Genomic DNA, 18,465 nt, shown 5'->3' on the forward strand with positions numbered 1-18,465 from the left:
TATCATTTTTATGTGATAAAATTTTTATCACATAAAAATAGAACATAACATTAAACAATCGCAAGGTTTGTAGACTATAAAAATCGTGTGAATGGAGACCGCGCGAAACACGTCAGTGCTTGTTCACAGCATGTGCGACACTAACGAATGCAGCCGGCACAGGAAAGATGCGACTAGTGGTGAGGCGTGAAGTGGGACATGAATACATACATATAAGAAACTGCGTAACTCCGGATTCGCGGAAGTCGGGGTAGTGTAAGTCGTGTTATGACTGTACAGCATTGGGCAGATGAGGGTGGTGTTATCTGTGAGAGTCAACATGGATTTGTGTAGGGGGCGCTCTTGTTTTAGCAATATGCTAGCTTTTATAATAAAGTTAGAAGAGCAGTAGATGAGGGAAAGGCATATACTGCCATTTTCTTGGACTTAGCGAAGGCATTTGACAGGGTGCCACATGATAAGCTGATATTTAGGTTGCAGCACATGGGTCTGGATGTCAGGTTGGTCAACTGGATTCAGGATTGGCTGTCTCTGATAAGTATCAGCGAGTTGTGTCTGGTGGGGCAGTTTCAAGGACACAGAGGGTTACAAGTGGGGTTCCACAGGGCTCAGTACTGAGACCTATATTGTTTAACCTTTATATCAATGACATTGTCAGTGGATTGCAGTGGGATATTTAGTTGTTTGCAGATGATGCAAACTGGGAAGGATTATTTGTAATAGTGCAGATGTGGTAGCCCTGCAAGTGGATTTGAATAAGCCAGACAGATGGGCAAATTAATGGGGGTATCAGTTTAATGCAGCAAAATGTAAGGTCTTGAGATTTGGGACACATCAATGGGATGCTGCATACTCTATGGGAGGAGCTATACTGGAGGAAGTAAGGAAGACAAAAAATCTGGGGTTGATGATTGATAGAAACCTGTAATTTAGGGAATTTATTTGAAAGCTGGTGAAGGTAACCCAGAAGATTTCTGCAATAATAAGAAGGGCACTGACCTGCACAGATTAAAGAGTTATCATTCCCTGGTATAAGACTCTGATCAGACCAACCTTAGACTATTGTTCTCAGATTTGTTCCCCCAGGATTTGAAGGGAATAAATTAACTGTGGAAAGGGTACAGAGATGGATGACAGATGGTTTCAGGACTGTACAATTTTGTTTATGAGGATCGGCTGAGGGAATGTGGACTGCAGAGTTTGGTGGATAGAAGAAGGAGAGGTGATATGATTGAGATGTTTAATCTGTTGAGACGTTAGAGGGTTGACACTGGGGATTTCTTTCGCTTGGTTGAACAGCAGGAAGGAGTAATGACAAGGGACCATCCCTGGAAATTACGAAAGGAAACTGTGAGCAAGAGGATGAGGAGTGGTTTCTTTGTATGGAGGGTGGTTGAACCATGGAATGCATTGCTTGATAGAGTGGTGAGAGCGAGAACAGTCAATGAGTTTAACCACTCTACCGGCCAAGACATATATATATGTCCAGGTTACCATGGATGCCAAGTACATATTAATATTGTAATACCATTGATATTACATTGAAATATATGATGGATACGAAGCATATGAGGATACGTATTTGAATAGTCGCCGGCAAGGTGGTTAAGAGGTGGTATGATAGACTTTGTGTTTCCTAGGAGGGACCTCCCATGATGAGTCTTGATAGACTTTGTGTTTCTTAGGAAGGGCCTCCCGTGATGAGTCTTTTGACTCCATGGAGGCCTGAATAATAATAATAATAGCTGAGACAAGTGAAGATACTGAGTGAGGGAGTAAAGATTGTGAGTGTGTTGTGATGGTTTATTATATGACACCTCCAAGAAGATCAAGGACTCTTTGCAGAAGGGCATTGAGGAGAGCCTTGATTGAAATGAGTTAATGCTTAGGTTGTGCATGAGGAATGGTATTCAGTTTGTAGATGTGTGGAGTGAGGTTGATGTGTAAAAGGACTTATATAAGGCTGATGATTTGCATTTGAAAGGATTTGGTGTTGAATGTCTGGAGCAAGTGTTCAATGAGAGTGTGGAATCAAGTGAACTAGTGCTTTTACAGGAGATGGAGATGAATTTGTATGCAGGTATCCTTGAGAAAAGTCAGTGGGAAAATGATCAAAAAATACTGAATGCAGCTCTTTTAGTTCTAAAATTGAGTGGGACAAGCCACAAATGGTGTACAGACTGATTTACACTGAGTGGTTAGTATATCTACTCTCCAGCCTACCGGCAGTGAGTTTGAATCCTATCTTAGATGTTTGTGGTTGTCTTGGGTGTAGGGGGGGGGTGATGAATTTCCTTACTCAGTGTGAGACCACTGTCCCATCTATTGAAGGCCTAAAGTACTTGAAAAAGTTCCATGTTTTTTTTTTTCTAGAGCAGGGTTTCTGGTTTATGTAAGGTGTTGAACATTATTTATAATGTTCAACACCTAAACTTGGTGTTGTTTGTCCCTCTAACTGGTCCCTCTTATTTCAGAACCATCTGAAATAAGAGGGACCAGTTTTTGGCACTGACTAGTTCAACTTAGCCAAAAATTATAGCAATAGTGAGACCCTGTTGATGTGTATGGCATTTTCAGAGAAGACAAAGGGAACAGGATGGGCACGAAGGGTCTTGTGCACGATTAAAGAGCAGGAGTTCAGCAGAGATGCAGGGAATAGGCACCTATGGCAATCTGGTTTGTCAATAGGATGAAATAAATCATTGGTTGCTGGTGTGGGTCAGGAGATACAAGGAAGAATGTGGATGGCATTCTTTGGCAAGTTAGCAAAACGTAGATATTCAGCTGTGGGAATATAGATTGGAAGGACAATCAGCCACAGGGAGGGAAGGAAATGGAATGTATACTTCTGCTAAGAGATAATTACCTGAGACAATAATTGAGGAAATTCAGGCTTTGGGAGTGCTGGATCTGCTGATGAAATAAGAGAATTTGTTGATAAACAAGGTATTTAACAAGGAAATTACTCAACATGAAGAATTTACTGTTAAAAAGGAATGTATGTAAAATTGCAGAGCAGGTGAAAAGCTGTGTAGCAGCAAGTTTGGAACCTATTGCCTATATTTATGACATTGGTAATATACTTCATTATCCAGTATCAATTTATGCAGTATTATTATCAGAGAATGAAAATGTGAGGGTACTACTCCACAAAACCTGAAGAAGCTCTGGGCAGCTATTACCAGCAGAACCAAAGGATGCTTAGCAGCTTGATATGGAAATCTGCAGTTAGGTGAAGAAATAATCAGTGAGGAGTTCAAATGGTGTATAGAGATTCAGGTCAGTAGCAGTACACATACTGAAAGAGTTGTACACTCTTATTTCGATGGAAGAAGAGAGCACATAACCAAGCATCATCCATGGTACTCAGCAGTGAAAACTACACTTGAGTAAAGAACACAATGATGTACATAGAACTTTAGAAGTTGATGATATAGAGTGATGGATCACTGTACGTCCATTTCTAATCAGATGGGCAGGCGTGAGTGTGGTGGATGCCTGAGAAATGCCCTAAGTCCTAGTGCTTCATCCCAACTGTGAAGTTTGTTTACAAAGGTGTAATGGTTTGGAGCTGTTTCACCTAGGATGCACTTAAACTTTGGGGCTCTTCCACCTAGAAGAATGGCTGCTAATGGATATAAAACACTTCTGACAGTGCATTGTTTTCTACATGATAGTGATTTTGCATACTCAAGTCTCTTACAACAAAAACCCTAGATCATATATATTGCAGATGAAACTAGTGTTAAAATCCAGTCGCTGGCCTGTTTGGCTGAGTGGTTTATTATTATTATTATTATTATTATTATTACGGGTATCTCCATGGAGTCAGTAGACTCATCGCGGGAGACCCAAACTAGCAAAACAATATCTGTCATATCTCTTCTTGAATTCATTTACAGATGAAGAGCTCACAACAAAGTCAGGCAATGAATTCCACTCATTCACCACCCTCCAGGCAAAAAACCTTGTTCTGACACCTTTGTTAACCACACTCTTCTTTAATTTCCAGAGATGACCTCTTGTTCTTCCATCACTATCACACAGCTGAAACATTTCCCCTGCATCAATCCTATAAAAACCTTTTAGTAATTTGAATGTTTCTATCATATCCCCTCTTCTTCGTCTATCAACCAATCTCTGCAATCCACAAGCTCTCAATCTATCAACGTAGGGAACATTTTTTATATCACTCACCAACTTGGTCACTCTTCTCTGAACCCTCTCCACAGCCTCCTCATCTCCAAGGAATCCAGGTGACCAGACCTGAGCACAGTAATCCAAATGTGGAAGTATCAATGCTTTATAAAGGGGAATAATAACCTCTTTATCTCTGGATGTCAGTGTGTTCCTCAACAACCAAGTAATCCTATGTGCAATCTTGGACACCTTAGCAATGTGTCCTCTGAACCTCATCTCCTTATCTACCAATACCCCTAAGTCCCTAGCCTCATCAATCTCTTGGAGTACCTTTCCATCTATGTAGTACACAGCTGGTAATCTTTTAATCCCAAAATGCAAGACTTTACACTTTTCCACATTGAACTGACATCCATTTTCTTTTGCCCATTTTACCAGCTTATTTAAATCCTCCTGCAAACTTTCAACATCAGCTTGATTTTTTATTGCACTACACAACTTTGCATCATCAGCAAACAACTGAATATCTCCCTTTAAGCCATTTCCTATATCATTTATATACAAATTAAACAACATTGGCCCAAGCACAGAGCCCTGAGGCACACCACTGGTCACCTGCCTCATTCTGGACTCGGCTCCTCCATACACCACCTTATTGTATCTCTCCCTGAGCCATTCTCCTATCCATATCACCAATTTAATATCCATTCCCATCTGCTCCAATTTGCGTAACAGTGTTCTATGGGGTATCCTGTCAAAAGCCTTAGCAAAATCCAGAAGTACCACTGTGTAGCCAGTTCCTTTGTCCAACTCTGATGTTATTCTATTATGGATAGTTAATAGATTGCTAAGGCAGGATCTACCTTTAACAAAACCATGTTGGCCTCTATAGAGTATCATATCCTGATCCACCCATTCTTGAATTTTGTCTTTAACCAACTTTTCCAATACTTTTACCACTACTCCTGAGATGGTGATTGGTCTGTAATTCAATACTGCAGTTTTAGAGCCACCCTTATGCAAAGGAACCACTTTGCCTAACTTCCACTCCCTAGGGACCATACCAGAGTTCAAACTTAAATTAAATATCCAGGTAAGAGGGGTTGACAATTCATTTGCACATTCACGCAACACCCGAGCTGATATTCCATCTAAGCCTACCGCAGTGTTTGCATTTAAGTTTCGCAATATATTTAATACCTCTGATTCTTTAGCTTCAATTCTCACATTAGGTATTGCTATAGGTATAGAGATATCCTCACTTGGGTGATAGACTTTTGAGAAGTGATCACTCAGTAACTCGACTATTACATCTGATTTTGTCACCTCAATACCATCAGCACCCACTAAGGTTATCCTTCCGAAGTCATTCTTCCTCTTACCTGCCACATAGCGGAAGAACTCTTTGGGATTACCCTTGATCTCTTTGGCTAAAGTCTTCTCATAATCTGATTTAGCTTTTCTTACTATGCTGGTAACCTTCCTAGCTTGAGCCTTGTACTGCTCATGGGTGTCCTGATCGCCCTTCTCCTTGTAAATTCTCCATAACATTTTCTTTTTTTGTAGTTCAAGCTTGATACTACTGCTCATCCATCTAATGCCTGCCTTGTTTGACCTCCTGACCATGGGGACACAATCTGATATTGCTTTCCTCAGATACCCGCTGATTTTATCCCAAGCACTGCTAACATCTTTCCCTTGCAATATGTTCTGCCATGGGATGGCTGCAAGCTCACTCCGAAGCTTGTTATAATTGCCTAACCTGTAGTTTCGTACATACCCCTTCTTAATAGAAAAATCCACAGATTTTGCAACCTCCCAAGTCAATACCACATGATCGCTTTCACCAACTGGAGGTAACGAGGTCACCTTACTTATGCATATAACCTCTGAACCAATAACCAGGTCCAACACTCTCACACCACGTGTCCCTTCAGTTACGTGCTGTTTCAAGTAATTATCTCGTAGCAGATGTATGAACTCCATTTCCTTTTTGCTACGTGATATTTCCTCCTTCCAATTGATATCACCATAATTAAAATCCCCCATAATAATCACTAAGCCTTCACTCATTGCACTAAGTTGCTGATGCATGAATTCAATATCTCCCCCTGTACTCCCTGGCCTATAGCAGCATCCAACTGTATATTTGGTTGCGTTGGTCACTATTTCGCACCAGACTGCCTCAAATGAACTCTCATTCACATGTCTATCATCATGATATACTACTTTCTTTGGCTGCAACACATCAGCTATCATCAACAGTACTCCTCCTCCTGTTCTATCTTCTCTATCCTCCCTGAAAATACTGTACCCATCACATTCAATTCCAGTGACCACATCTTCTGCTGACAGCCAAGTTTCACTAATGCCTACAACTTTTGGTGAGATTTCACTGACTAATGCCAAAAATTCTTCTCTCTTATTTCTAATGCTTCTAGCATTGGTATACAAAAATTGCAGATTCCCTCTAGATCTTGTACCGGCTTTAGAACTGATATGTAAGTCACTAACTACCGTAGTCCTATGCCGATTTTTTTCCCCTCTCTTCTGCAATTTATTCTGCCTATAAGGATCAATAAATACACAATCAGTGCTAAAGTTTCTCTCTCTAACACTCAACCTTTTCAATATTAGTTTCCCTGCCCAATAACTTCAACCTGTTCAGAAAACAATAACTTCTTCAATCTCTTATGTCCTTCCATGTTAAGATGCAGTCCATCTCTAGCATACAACTGCCTTTTTCCTTCAAACACACTCCAAACATCAACAAACTCCAGACCTCTTTTTCTGCACATTCTTGCAATCATATCATTCATTATCATTGCTCGTCTACTTAACTCGTAATTGTCAAAACGAGGCAGCACACACACTATTCTCCCATTGACACTTTTCCTCTTCACAATATCTAATAATGTTCTTAAATCTTTTCCTACCCGATTTATACTACCTCTCAGGTCATTCGTACCCACCATAACTATCATCTTGTCTGTTTCATGCCCTCTCTTTATTGCTAAAGCCACTCTTTCAATTATACCATCAGCCAAGCACTCCTCATGCATACCACTCTCCATACCCTTAATCATAGAATCACCATATATTTTACCACTATTAACTTCATTCAAGTTCACACTCATGGACTCATTCTCTACACTATTCATCATGACTCTCCCAGCTTCATTACTCAAATCTCTATTACTTACCCCCCCACTCTCACTACATCTCATTTCTTCTTGGTCACTTGTGGTTTTATTATGTTGACTCCCAATCACTCCCATACTATTTATTACTGAATCATTCACCAAAGACTCACCCATATGTAATCCTGTTCTAGTTACTTCAGCTAAAGTAATCTCTATAGTCCTAATTTCTCTGTTTAACACATTAAACTCAGCTTTAACTTCCAGTATCTCCTTACCGATCACTTCCACTTCCTCATGAAGAAGATGAAGGTCATTTTTCATTTTCATAAACTCCCGCCGAAGTTCTTCCGCTACGGTCCCGATGTCAGCTTCCATTCCTAAACGCTCCAGCCTATCCCGACACTTCTCACATACGTCGACATTTTCTTTCTTTTCATTTTGCCAGACCGACCACAGATCCTTCACATTTTTCGGTGCATACATGTAGCAGTTTCCGCAACGCATCCATTGCGAAAAATCTAACGCTGAGCCAGCCTTTCGTGTAGTAGTAGAAGTCCTGCGCGCCGCTGACGTACGTTTCTTGTTGGACGCCATCTTTACACGTTGATATAGTGAAACAAACGGCAGTGAAAACACAATATATACAACACAGTTCTAAACAATAATACCACTGAAGGACACTTGTTTCTAACCGATGCACAATTTTAGCACAATTTGTGACAAAAAGCCACACTATATTTAACTTTAAAAACACGTTTTCTAGACTAGCTTAACTCGACCGCCACAATTACCAAGGACACTAGCGCCACCTGGTTAGCGTATTCGCTCTCCAGCCAAAAGGCTGCGGGTTCGAATCCTGCCATGGATATGGATGTTTGTGATTATCTGTGAAAATACTAGTGGTGGTGATGGGCAGTAGATGCTGTTGGTGTAGATGATGCAGTTCGCTGTAATTGGTGGATTGAGTTGTGGAGATGGAGAGTTGTAGAGTAAGTGCCCTTCCTCAATGAGTCTTTTGACTCCTTGGAGGTGTCACATAATAATAATGAAAACTACTGTTGCTTTTGAAGAAATAATGCCCAGTAACCTTGCTGTCCAGCACAGAGTCATGATGTTAACTCAGTAGAACACTCTTAGATGGAAGACAAAAATCAGTCTATCCAGTGATCAAATATAGATCACCAGTTATGTTATAGCAAAAAATGGGTCAAAATATATGACTCACCACAAACTATCAGTGAAGTATGCCTGGAAAATTGAAAAGCATGATTACATCAGTAGGAACATTTCCATGCTGGTGAGGGTGTGTAGTAGTGTGCAGTTTAGTTTTTTCTGAAATATAGTGCTATTTACCTTATTTCAACACAGTGCATTTTACTGCAATTATGAAATTATTTATCTTTCACCAGTTATAAGTTATAGTTTGGTAGGCTGCTCCATGATTTTTTTTAAAGCAATATCTCATGCATGAAGAGTTTTTAATCTCTGTAGAATATATAGAGCACAATTAATACTACAAGAAAAATGATTAGAGATAAATTATTTATTGTTTATTTTTATTTTTATATTAATTCAGTTCTTTTATATTATTATATTGCTTCATTCAGTGAGATTTATTGACTATGGAATTGTTCTACAGATCCTAATCAAATAAGGCTATTCGTTAAACCAGAAGACAGACTTGCAGTGAGATTTGTGCATCCTTTGAAAGAAAAAGCAACTATAACTGTCCTAACTACATTTGACAACTTTGTTGTTGCTGGAAGTAGTCTGGGACACATTAGTTTCTTCGACAAAGATCTCAAAATTGTTCATTGGTAAGAGTTTTTTTAAAAACTTGTTAGATTGCTCTATTTGCTATTAATTACTTTGTGCAGAATGAATTAAACCATTGTGGAAATGTACAGATGAACAAAATAGAATGATAGCTCTGTCACCATTGACCTCTACCCAGCGTCATTCTTTTATTTATATATCTATGACATTCCAGTTAGCTAATCAGTTGTTTTAGAGTGTTCCTGCCTTGGCCTGTCATGCTGTTCTCTTACCCATCATCTTTCCTTCAAAAGTCATCCTTCCAAAATTACTGTGCAAAGATAGCCTGTCCATTTTTGTCTTTGACTTTTCACTGTCATAATGATATTTAATTTTTAATACACTTTGCAAACACTTTGCTTCTGGTGTTCTGTCTTGTTTCCAACAAAGCTCATGTTTCTTGCTTCAATTGTGTAATGAGCAGTATTCTAATATATTTTTTTCTTCACTTGTGTAAAGAAGAGTATTCTAATGTATGCTAATATATGCTTTTATGAATCTTTTCATAGTTCCAAATTTATTTTGGAGGAGAATAAATATCTCATTTTTGGTAAAGCTTCCTTTGGTATTAAAATTCTACATTGTATGTCTCTTTCACTTCTACCATTCACTGTTATCACACTCCCTAAATATTTAAAACTTGAAGTATCTTTTCATTGTTCATCAAGATCATAGCAGTCAATAATGGGTTTCTTCTCATAACCAGGACTTTGGTTTTATTAGAATTTTTAGTGTTATTATATTTAAATTTTTTTTTCCATAACCTGTGCTCAATCTAATCAACTGTCTATATTGATGATAAGGATACATTCAAGAAAGTGCAGAGGTGAATAACTAAGACCGTCTCAGGATGCTGGAATATTGAGTATGAGGGAATGTGGTCTTCAGAGCTTGGCATATAGGAGGAGGGTGATATGATTGAGACATATAAGTTGGTGAGAGGAGCCTGTCGAAATAGATATAGGAAAATTGCTGCTTAGGATAATGGTTAATGTGAGAATGAGAGATCATCTCTAGAAACTGTACAAAGATAATGGGCAAAGAAATGAGAAGAAATTTTTTTTGCTTCATGAGTATGGTTAATGAGGGAACACATTGCCTGAGTGGATGGTGATTACTCCAACATTGAATGTCTTCAATGCAAGGCATAATGCAAGGAGAGAGTACAAAGGAGAGTGTTAAAAATGATATCAAGATTTTCGAATACTGATTATGAAGACTGTAGACACTAGCAAACAGGAGAAAGATGGGAGACATGATTGAGACTTAAAAACTTCTGAAAGGGTCATACAGGATTTCAATTGATGAAATTTTTTTACTTATAGAGGGTGCAGAAAGGACAAGAGGGCATCCTTGGAAGCTGAGAATGAAAGCTGCTAAGAAGGAGGTGAGGACTAGATTTTTCTCTCAGAGGGTGGTGCATGATTGGAATGGATTGCCATTGGATGTTGTGAGTGCAAGCAGTGTGAATAAATTCAAGAATAAGTATGATAGTTGGTGTGTGTGTGTGTAGTATGTGGCCTCCCTCGATGAGTCTCTTAGTCCCTGAAGGTCTTTCTTAATAATAATAATTATAATAATAATGGTGGTCTGTCTGTTCAGTCCACATGATTATTTATAGATGTCACACATGCATTTTTCCTGTACCACCTTGCAACATTTGCTGTTTGCATATTTTACGTTTTGCAAATTTTGAATCTTCACGTAAATCATAAAAGTTCCAAATATTGCTTTTATTATTCAGATGATAAATTAAAATATGCCAAGAAATTATATCCTTTATCCAAGTGTAAGCAAACAAAGTTTGCACAAGTAGCCCAGTTGTGAAGTAACTTCAGAATTGGGCTACATGTATTTATAGGCTAATGACTTCACATCACTTGTCTTAGTATCCCATAATGCAAAGCACATATCCCTAACGACATGTATAATGGTTGCTACCCAGACTGGTTTCAACCTTTATTGAGGTGACAAAAAGTAAAGGGGTGCTCATCTCTTAATACTTGATAGTATTAAGAGAAAGAAAAGACAGATAGATAGATAGTATGAAAGAGAGAGAGAAGAGAGGAAAGGCCTCAGCTTCTTTTATATCATCATATAGCCAAAGGCTATCAGTTTTCCATTTACAAAATTTCACAATGAATGAATGACCAAAAGCCCAATTGAAACTAAAGTGCAAAGATGACTGATATCCGGATGGTTAGCCTTATCTTTGTCAACTGCTCTGAGTTGGCCTTCTCTGCCTAGGATTGCTCTCCAATCATCCCTGCAATTGACTGTGAGATTACATTTAATTGAGATTATTATTATTATTATTATTCAGGCCGCAATAAAGTCAAGACTCATCATAGGAGGTCCTTCCTAGGAAACCCGAAGTCTATCATACCACACCTTGAACTCATTCGCCGTTCTTGCTCTCACCATTCTATCAGGCAATGCATTCCATGGTTCAACCACCCTCCATGCAAAGAAACCAATCCTCACTCTCTTTCTCACAGCTTTCATTTGCAACTTCTAGGGAGGGCCCCTTGTAACCGCTCCTTCCCTCTCTTCCACCAAGAAAAAGAACTCCCCAGTGTCAACCCTGTAACTACCCCTTAACAGTTTAAAAGGTACAATCATATCACCTCGCCTACTTGTATCTACCAAACTCTGCAGTCCACATTCTCCCAGTCGATCCTCATAACTAATATTGTACAGTCCTGAAACCATCTTTGTTATCTGCCGTCTCTACCCTTTTAACAGTTAATTTATTCCATTCAAATCCTGGAGACCAAATTTGAGAACAATAGTCGAAGAGTGATCAGGGTCTTATACAATGGAAGGTTTCTATCAGTAGAATGATAACTCTTTTATCTCAGCAGGTCAGCGTCCTTGTAAGTATTGCAGCAATCCTCTGGGTTACTTCACCACCTTTGCAATATATGTTTCCTGAATTTCAGGTTTCTATCAATCATCACCCTCAGATCTCTTGTTTCCCCCACTTTCTCCAGTACAGTTCCTCCAATCGAGTATGCAGCCTCCCATCGATATATCCCAAACTTCAAGACTTGACATTTTGCTGCATGAAACTGAACCCTCATTCATTTGCCTATCTGTCTAGTTTATTCAAATCCTCTTGCAGGGCTGCTACATCTGCACTATTACTAATAACCCTTCCCAGCTTCACATCATTCCCAAACAACTGATTATCCCCCTGCAGTTTACTGAAAATGTCATTAATATAAAAGTTAAACAATACAGGTCCAAGTACTGAGCCCTGTGGGCTCCCCACTTGTAACCTTCTGCCTCTTCAATATTGCCCCACCATACACAACCGTGTGATACCTATTGTACAGCCAATTTTGAACCCAGTTGACTAACCCAAATGCTTAAATATCAGCTTATCATGTGTGGCACCCTCTCAAATGCCTTGCTAAATCCAAGAAAATGGCAGTATATGCTTTTCCCTCACCTACTGTTCTTGTACCTTTTTGTCACTTTATTATAAAAGGCTAGCATATTACTAAAACAAGAGCACCCATTCACAAATCCATGTTGACTCTCCCAGATAACATTACTCTCATCTGCCCAATGCTGTATACGGTCCCTCACTAATTTCTCCAAGATCTTAACAACTACTGATGACACACAAACTGGCCTATAATTAGACACTTCCAGTCTTCTTCCGCCCTTATGCAACTGCAGTATCCTAACTTCCTTCCATTCTCTGGATACTTTTCCTGTTGCCAGACTTTCATTAAAAAGCCAGGTCAAAGGAGCTGTCAGTTCTTTAGCACATTCTCTCAAAACTTACGTGAAATACCATCCAGCCCCACAGCTTTACTGACATCCAGAGTACTCAGTATTTGGAACAGAATCTCCTCCTGCACCTCTAAACCTCAAACCTGCCTTATCCCTCTAGTATTAAAATTTACTCCTCTAGGATGAAATACTCCAATAAAGTGTTCATTGAACAATTCCAGTATGTCCTCTGCATCAGTCTCTCTATGCCCATTTTTATCCCACAATGTCATTCTTCTACAATAATTTCTCCTCCTACTGGCCACATAGCTAAAAAATTCCCTAGGATTTTCTTGGAATCTTAGCGCCAATCACTTCTCATATTCCAGATTTGCCTTCCTCACCATACTAGTCACTCTCCTGGCCTGAGTATTATATTCTTCATGCATCTGCTCTCCTTATCTCTCTTCCATAATCTCTTTTTCACCTGCAGTTTCTGTTTGATATTGTTTGTCATCCACCTTATACCAAATCATGTCCATGATTTGGTATAAGTGGATGGTATAAGCTGTGTTCCACTTCACTTGTGGAACACAGCTTACTATTGCTGCTAACAAATATTCCTTCACAATTTTCCAAGTACTAATGATATCCCAGCCTTCCAATTCCACCCTCCATGGAAGTGCCTCAAGTTAATATCTAAATAATCATCCACCTTATAATTTCATATACATTCCCTTTTCTTTGATACTCCTATATGTTTATTCATCTTCCAAGTTAAAACCAATGGTTCAACTGGGGTGAAAGATGTCATCTCAGTTATTATCAGCTCTTCTGATGCTGTGATCAAATCCAAAATACTTGAACCTCTAATTCCCTCTATTACATGGTGTCTAAGACATTTGGCCCTGAAGAATTCTAGAAATTCCATTCCCTTATTACTACTTGCATTTTTCTCTTTCCAGCTTATACTGCTATAGTTAAAATCTCCCATAACAATCGTTCTTCTTGTACTTGCCAAGTTCAACTGCCTAAACACCTCCTGCTCCCCACATTCTGTTCTTCTTGGTTTGTAGTAACATCCCACTAAATATCCTGTCTTGGCCACTTCTACCTCCCAAAATATGCTTTCAAAACCATTAGTGTCACTGCCTTCCAAAGTCTCCACTCTTAGAGGACATAAGTCATCCTTACATAAGCAGTACTCCACCACCACCATGCTTTCCCTTCCTATCCTGCTGAAAAATGCTGTACCCTGCTACTTCTATTCATGTTATTATATCCTCTTCTGTCAACCACATCTTGGTGATCCCAATAATCTTTGACAGGTTGATGTTATCAGCTCCACCAATTCCTCTCCTTTATTCCGGATACTCCTTGCATTAGTATAAAGTATAAAAATGCCACTGTTTCTATACCCAGCATTATCCTCTAGACTCCACTGGGCTCAGTGTTACCTGATGTCATCCTCCCCCTTCTCCCAAGTACCCTTTCCCACAAGAGGCTACCCCTGCTACCGTCCCCCCTGTTCATTCTTGTTTCCCTGCATTGACACTCTGACTTGTTCAGAACAGCAATCTTTCCATATGCCTACATCCTTCCTCATTCGAATACAAGCGGTCTCTTGCATACATTTTTTTCTGTCCTCAAATGCCCTCCAAGCATCCACATATTGCAATCCTCTCTTCTGACACATTCTAGCTATTATATTATTCAATATTACTGCTCTTCTGCTCAACTCATCACTATCATACCTAGGCAACACGCACACTATCTTTCCTCTCTGCCTCTTCTTTCGTACAATCTCAAGCAAGAATCTCATATCTCTCACTGCCTAATTTACATTACCTCTCAAGTCATTTGTTTCTACCATCACAATCATCTCATCTCCCCTTTCACCCTTCTTAATTGCCGTAGCCACAATTTCTATCGTTCCTCCAGGCAAACACTCCTCATGCATCCTTTCTTGAACACCACTAATCATTGAGTCCCCATACATTACACCTCTTACCACCCTATCCTCGACTGCTCACATGCATCCATCACTCTCTCTCTCTCTCTCCCCTCTAGCACTTTCTCTTTGTGTTCCCCTACTTACCTGCCTTCCTGACATCACTCTATCCCTGGTTCCAGTGCTCCCTCGCATTCTTCTCATTCTCTCTCTCTCTCTCTCTCTCTCTCTCTCTCTCTCATACTGTTTCTGTTCTCTTCTCTTCTATCATTCTCATCTCTCTCTCTCATTCTCTCTCTTCTACTGTTTCTCTCCTCTTCTACCATTCCCATAACTCTCTCTCTCTCTCTCACTCCTACTCTGATTTGCCTTGCATTCGTGTCTTTCATTCACCTAGTCTCATCTTTCACATGAGCATCTCATTCCCTAGACATTCCACCTTCCACAGGTCCCACATGCTACAAAATCCCATATGATATCACCAAAACGGAGTCCTTAAATGGGGGGGGGGACACACTTGGTGATATGCCATTTGCAATTTTAACTACCGCTGTTGCCATTATTCAAAATAGTGTCAAGGAACTATTACAACTAAATGCTAAATAATATCCATGACTTGCAAAGAAAAATCACTTTACACAAGACATCATAATTTGTACACTACTGAACATAAACTAACCTAACTGTCTGTGGGTGTAGACATTAGATGGTATTACTTAGCATGTACAACAAAGAAAGTTCTAAATCTTATGGACTACACTGTGTACTTCCTGCTCATTCACCCTCAGTCCCTCCTCCACTATACCCTCTACACTTATTCATGGTGTTGTCTTCATGAGGATGAAATATACTGATAAACTGATCTTTGAATATTTCTACTATATCATCTGTATTGGTTACCAGTTTGTCAGTGTTATCAAGTAGCATCATCCTCCCGTAGTCATTTTTCCTTCTACTTGCCACATATTGAAAGGGGTTGCTAGGATTTTTATTAATTTGATTGGCTAATTTCTTCTAATACTTCACTTTGCTGTCTTTAATAACTGAGTCACTTTCCTGGCCTGCTCTTTGTGCTCTTTATGCAACTGTCAATTACCAACATTGTCTTATGTTGCCATCAAAGTGCCTTTTTCTTCTAGATTTCACACTTTATTTCACTTTTCATTAATCCATTTTGCTCTTACTTTGTTCAGCTTTTTCACCTTTTGAATAGACACTGCTGCTATTAAATAGTTCTTGATTAATGCCAATGCAGCATCTGTCTCTTTTCCACTCATCTGCTCTTTACACAGTTTGGCTCCCAATTTTATCCTAAACTTTTCATAATCACTAGCCTTGTAGTTCCACTATTCCTTCTTCACAGAAGTTCTCATATGACTGTGATCACTTGATGGTAACTCTCACTAACTGGGGAAAGATTAGACACTTCATTCACAATCACATCCTTTGATGATATAACCAGATCTAAGACTGCTAACCATTGTGTGCCCTCCATTATGTATTGCCTAAGATTGTTATCCTTTAAGAACTCGAGAAAGTCATTCTATTTATTCCCTGATGCTATTTCATCATTCCGATCAATAATTTTAATTGAAATTACCCTTTCCTTGCTCACCAAGCCAAGTTGCCTATACATTTCTTTGTCTCAACCTTACACATTCCCTCCCCTCTAGCAACACCAAATATATCATTCTATCTGCTACCACTTCACACCATACTGCTTCAAAACCACTGCCACTTTTTTTCTCCTCATATCTCAAGTTTGTGGGACATAATTCTCCTGCTGTTATCAACAGCACCCTTACACCCCACCTTCTTGCCTTTCCTATTTTCATGAAAAACATCTTATTCATCCATTAAATTACTGTAAAGATGTCATTCTCTTCCAGCCATGTTTCACTTTTTGAATAAGTGAAACATGGCTGGAATTTTGGGCACATAAAGTCAATCAAAGTCCTGTGTAGCTCAGTGGAAGTAGTGCTTGCATCTCCTGCTAAGATGCTTGAAGATAGATTTAAGTTCAAGTCCATCACTGATTGGAGGAACTTTTTCTAAGCTTTCCTTTAACCAATTCCAGAGTTATTCGATATCTGGTACGAGGAAGTGGGTTTTTCTCCTGGAAATTCAGGTTTTTCATCCTGTAAACTCAAGAAAATCATCAACCATAGAACCCATGTTATTGGGTTCTATGGTTGATGACAGACAAGAACATATCCTGTTAAGTTAAGGTTAGGTACCAAGAAATGGCAGCACTTGTTTGCCAGTTTCCTTATCATTTGCCACGGCAAATGATAAGGAAACTGGCAAAGACAGCTGGCCCAAACTAGTCTTGGGTCAGCTGTCTCTGATTGGCTACTGGTGGAGATTGAACTGCTTAGTCAGTTCCAAAAGATAGGATTAAAAAAGTCCTCACTATTCTCTATAAGGGAATAGGCAAGGCATTAGCTGATTTTTTTTTTTTTTTTGAAAGTCAATCAATACAACAATTTCATCTTTATTTCTGCTACTCCTGGCATTCATAAATAAGCATAATGATCTATTTCCTGGTCTATAACCAGCCCTCCTCCTGTCTGTTCACCTTCTGTTCCATATACCCCCCCCCCCCCCCAGGTATTCTAGGCCATTCAATTTCTATGCTGACCATATACACACACATTAATTACTGCTAGCATCAGCTGTTTTATTTCTAACCCAACTCTCACATCTGTTACTTAAAACTGGTTTGAACTTGTATACAGCTAATTTAATGTTTTGATCGATTTCTCTCTTATTCCTTGTAAATTTATTTAAATAGCTTCTCACCTTTCAACTTTTCTTATTTTATTATCTCTTTCTTTATATTTTATTGCTATTTTCCCTAAAAAGTCTGCCTAAAATGTTGAACTATTTTGCTTGTCTCTAGTTTCTCCATTCAAAAAGAAAGAAACTGATGTTCTCAATATTCTTAACTATTTTCATAGTCTTTTTTTTATTGCTGATATTCATGCCAAATTTGTTTATTTAATTTGGTATGAAGATACCAGGAAGTATTTAATTTTGATAATACCAGGAAGTATTTAATTTTGATAATACCAGGAATTATTTTCCCTTGTCTTACATCTGATTCTACAACAAACCATCTTCCTTTACCTTCAGTAATGTAGACTGCTGCCTTACAGTTGAAATATAGACTGTGTAGTGCTGTGTATATATAATGTTGCATTTACTCCACACAGTTGTACTATTTTGACTTTCTTGAAAGACTTTTAATGGGATTATATTGATCAAGTGCATATAATAAACAACTAAGTTATACCAACCAGTTTCACCAACTTAGGCTGTTGGCATCTTCAGGGTACATAACTGATGTAAGGCACTAAAAAGTAAAAAACTGTTACAAACTATAATCAACCGATTCCAATTATATTAAACAAAGAACATACAATACATTCATAGAGCGTGGATGATATCACTTGTTATTATTTAGGAACATTCTATAGTTGGCACTATAATTCAGTTCTGGCGAGTTGAAGGATCTGATTAGTCCTTGGTTTCCGTTAAGGTTTTGTATTCAGCGGGCAACTATTGTGGCCTCCTTAAAAATTCGGGAGCGGAAGTCCTCCTCCATGTAAGGAATTGTGCTTCTATCCCACTCTATGGTATGGTTCGTTCTTGAGAAATGAAAAGCTAACCCCGATTTTTCTTCTCTGTTAT

The 18,465-nt window shown here is 38.9% G+C and overlaps 1 protein-coding gene across 1 annotated transcript in view; it reads left to right on the plus strand.

The window, feature by feature from the left end:
• LOC150107842 (cilia- and flagella-associated protein 251-like) overlaps positions 1-18,465 on the plus strand; it is a 619,793-nt gene that overhangs the window by 291,520 nt on the left and 309,808 nt on the right. The window contains exon 11 of the mRNA XM_090392197.1: positions 8,923-9,100. Coding sequence (XP_090248323.1) covers positions 8,923-9,100 — 178 coding nt within the window. The remainder of the gene's footprint in view (positions 1-8,922; positions 9,101-18,465) is intronic.

Source organism: Typopeltis vanoorti, chromosome 4 (genome assembly GCF_054136105.1).
Source record: "Typopeltis vanoorti isolate ZY-2024b chromosome 4, IOZ_Tvanoo_1.0, whole genome shotgun sequence".
In the NCBI taxonomy this organism is placed as follows: domain Eukaryota; kingdom Metazoa; phylum Arthropoda; class Arachnida; order Uropygi; family Thelyphonidae; genus Typopeltis; species Typopeltis vanoorti.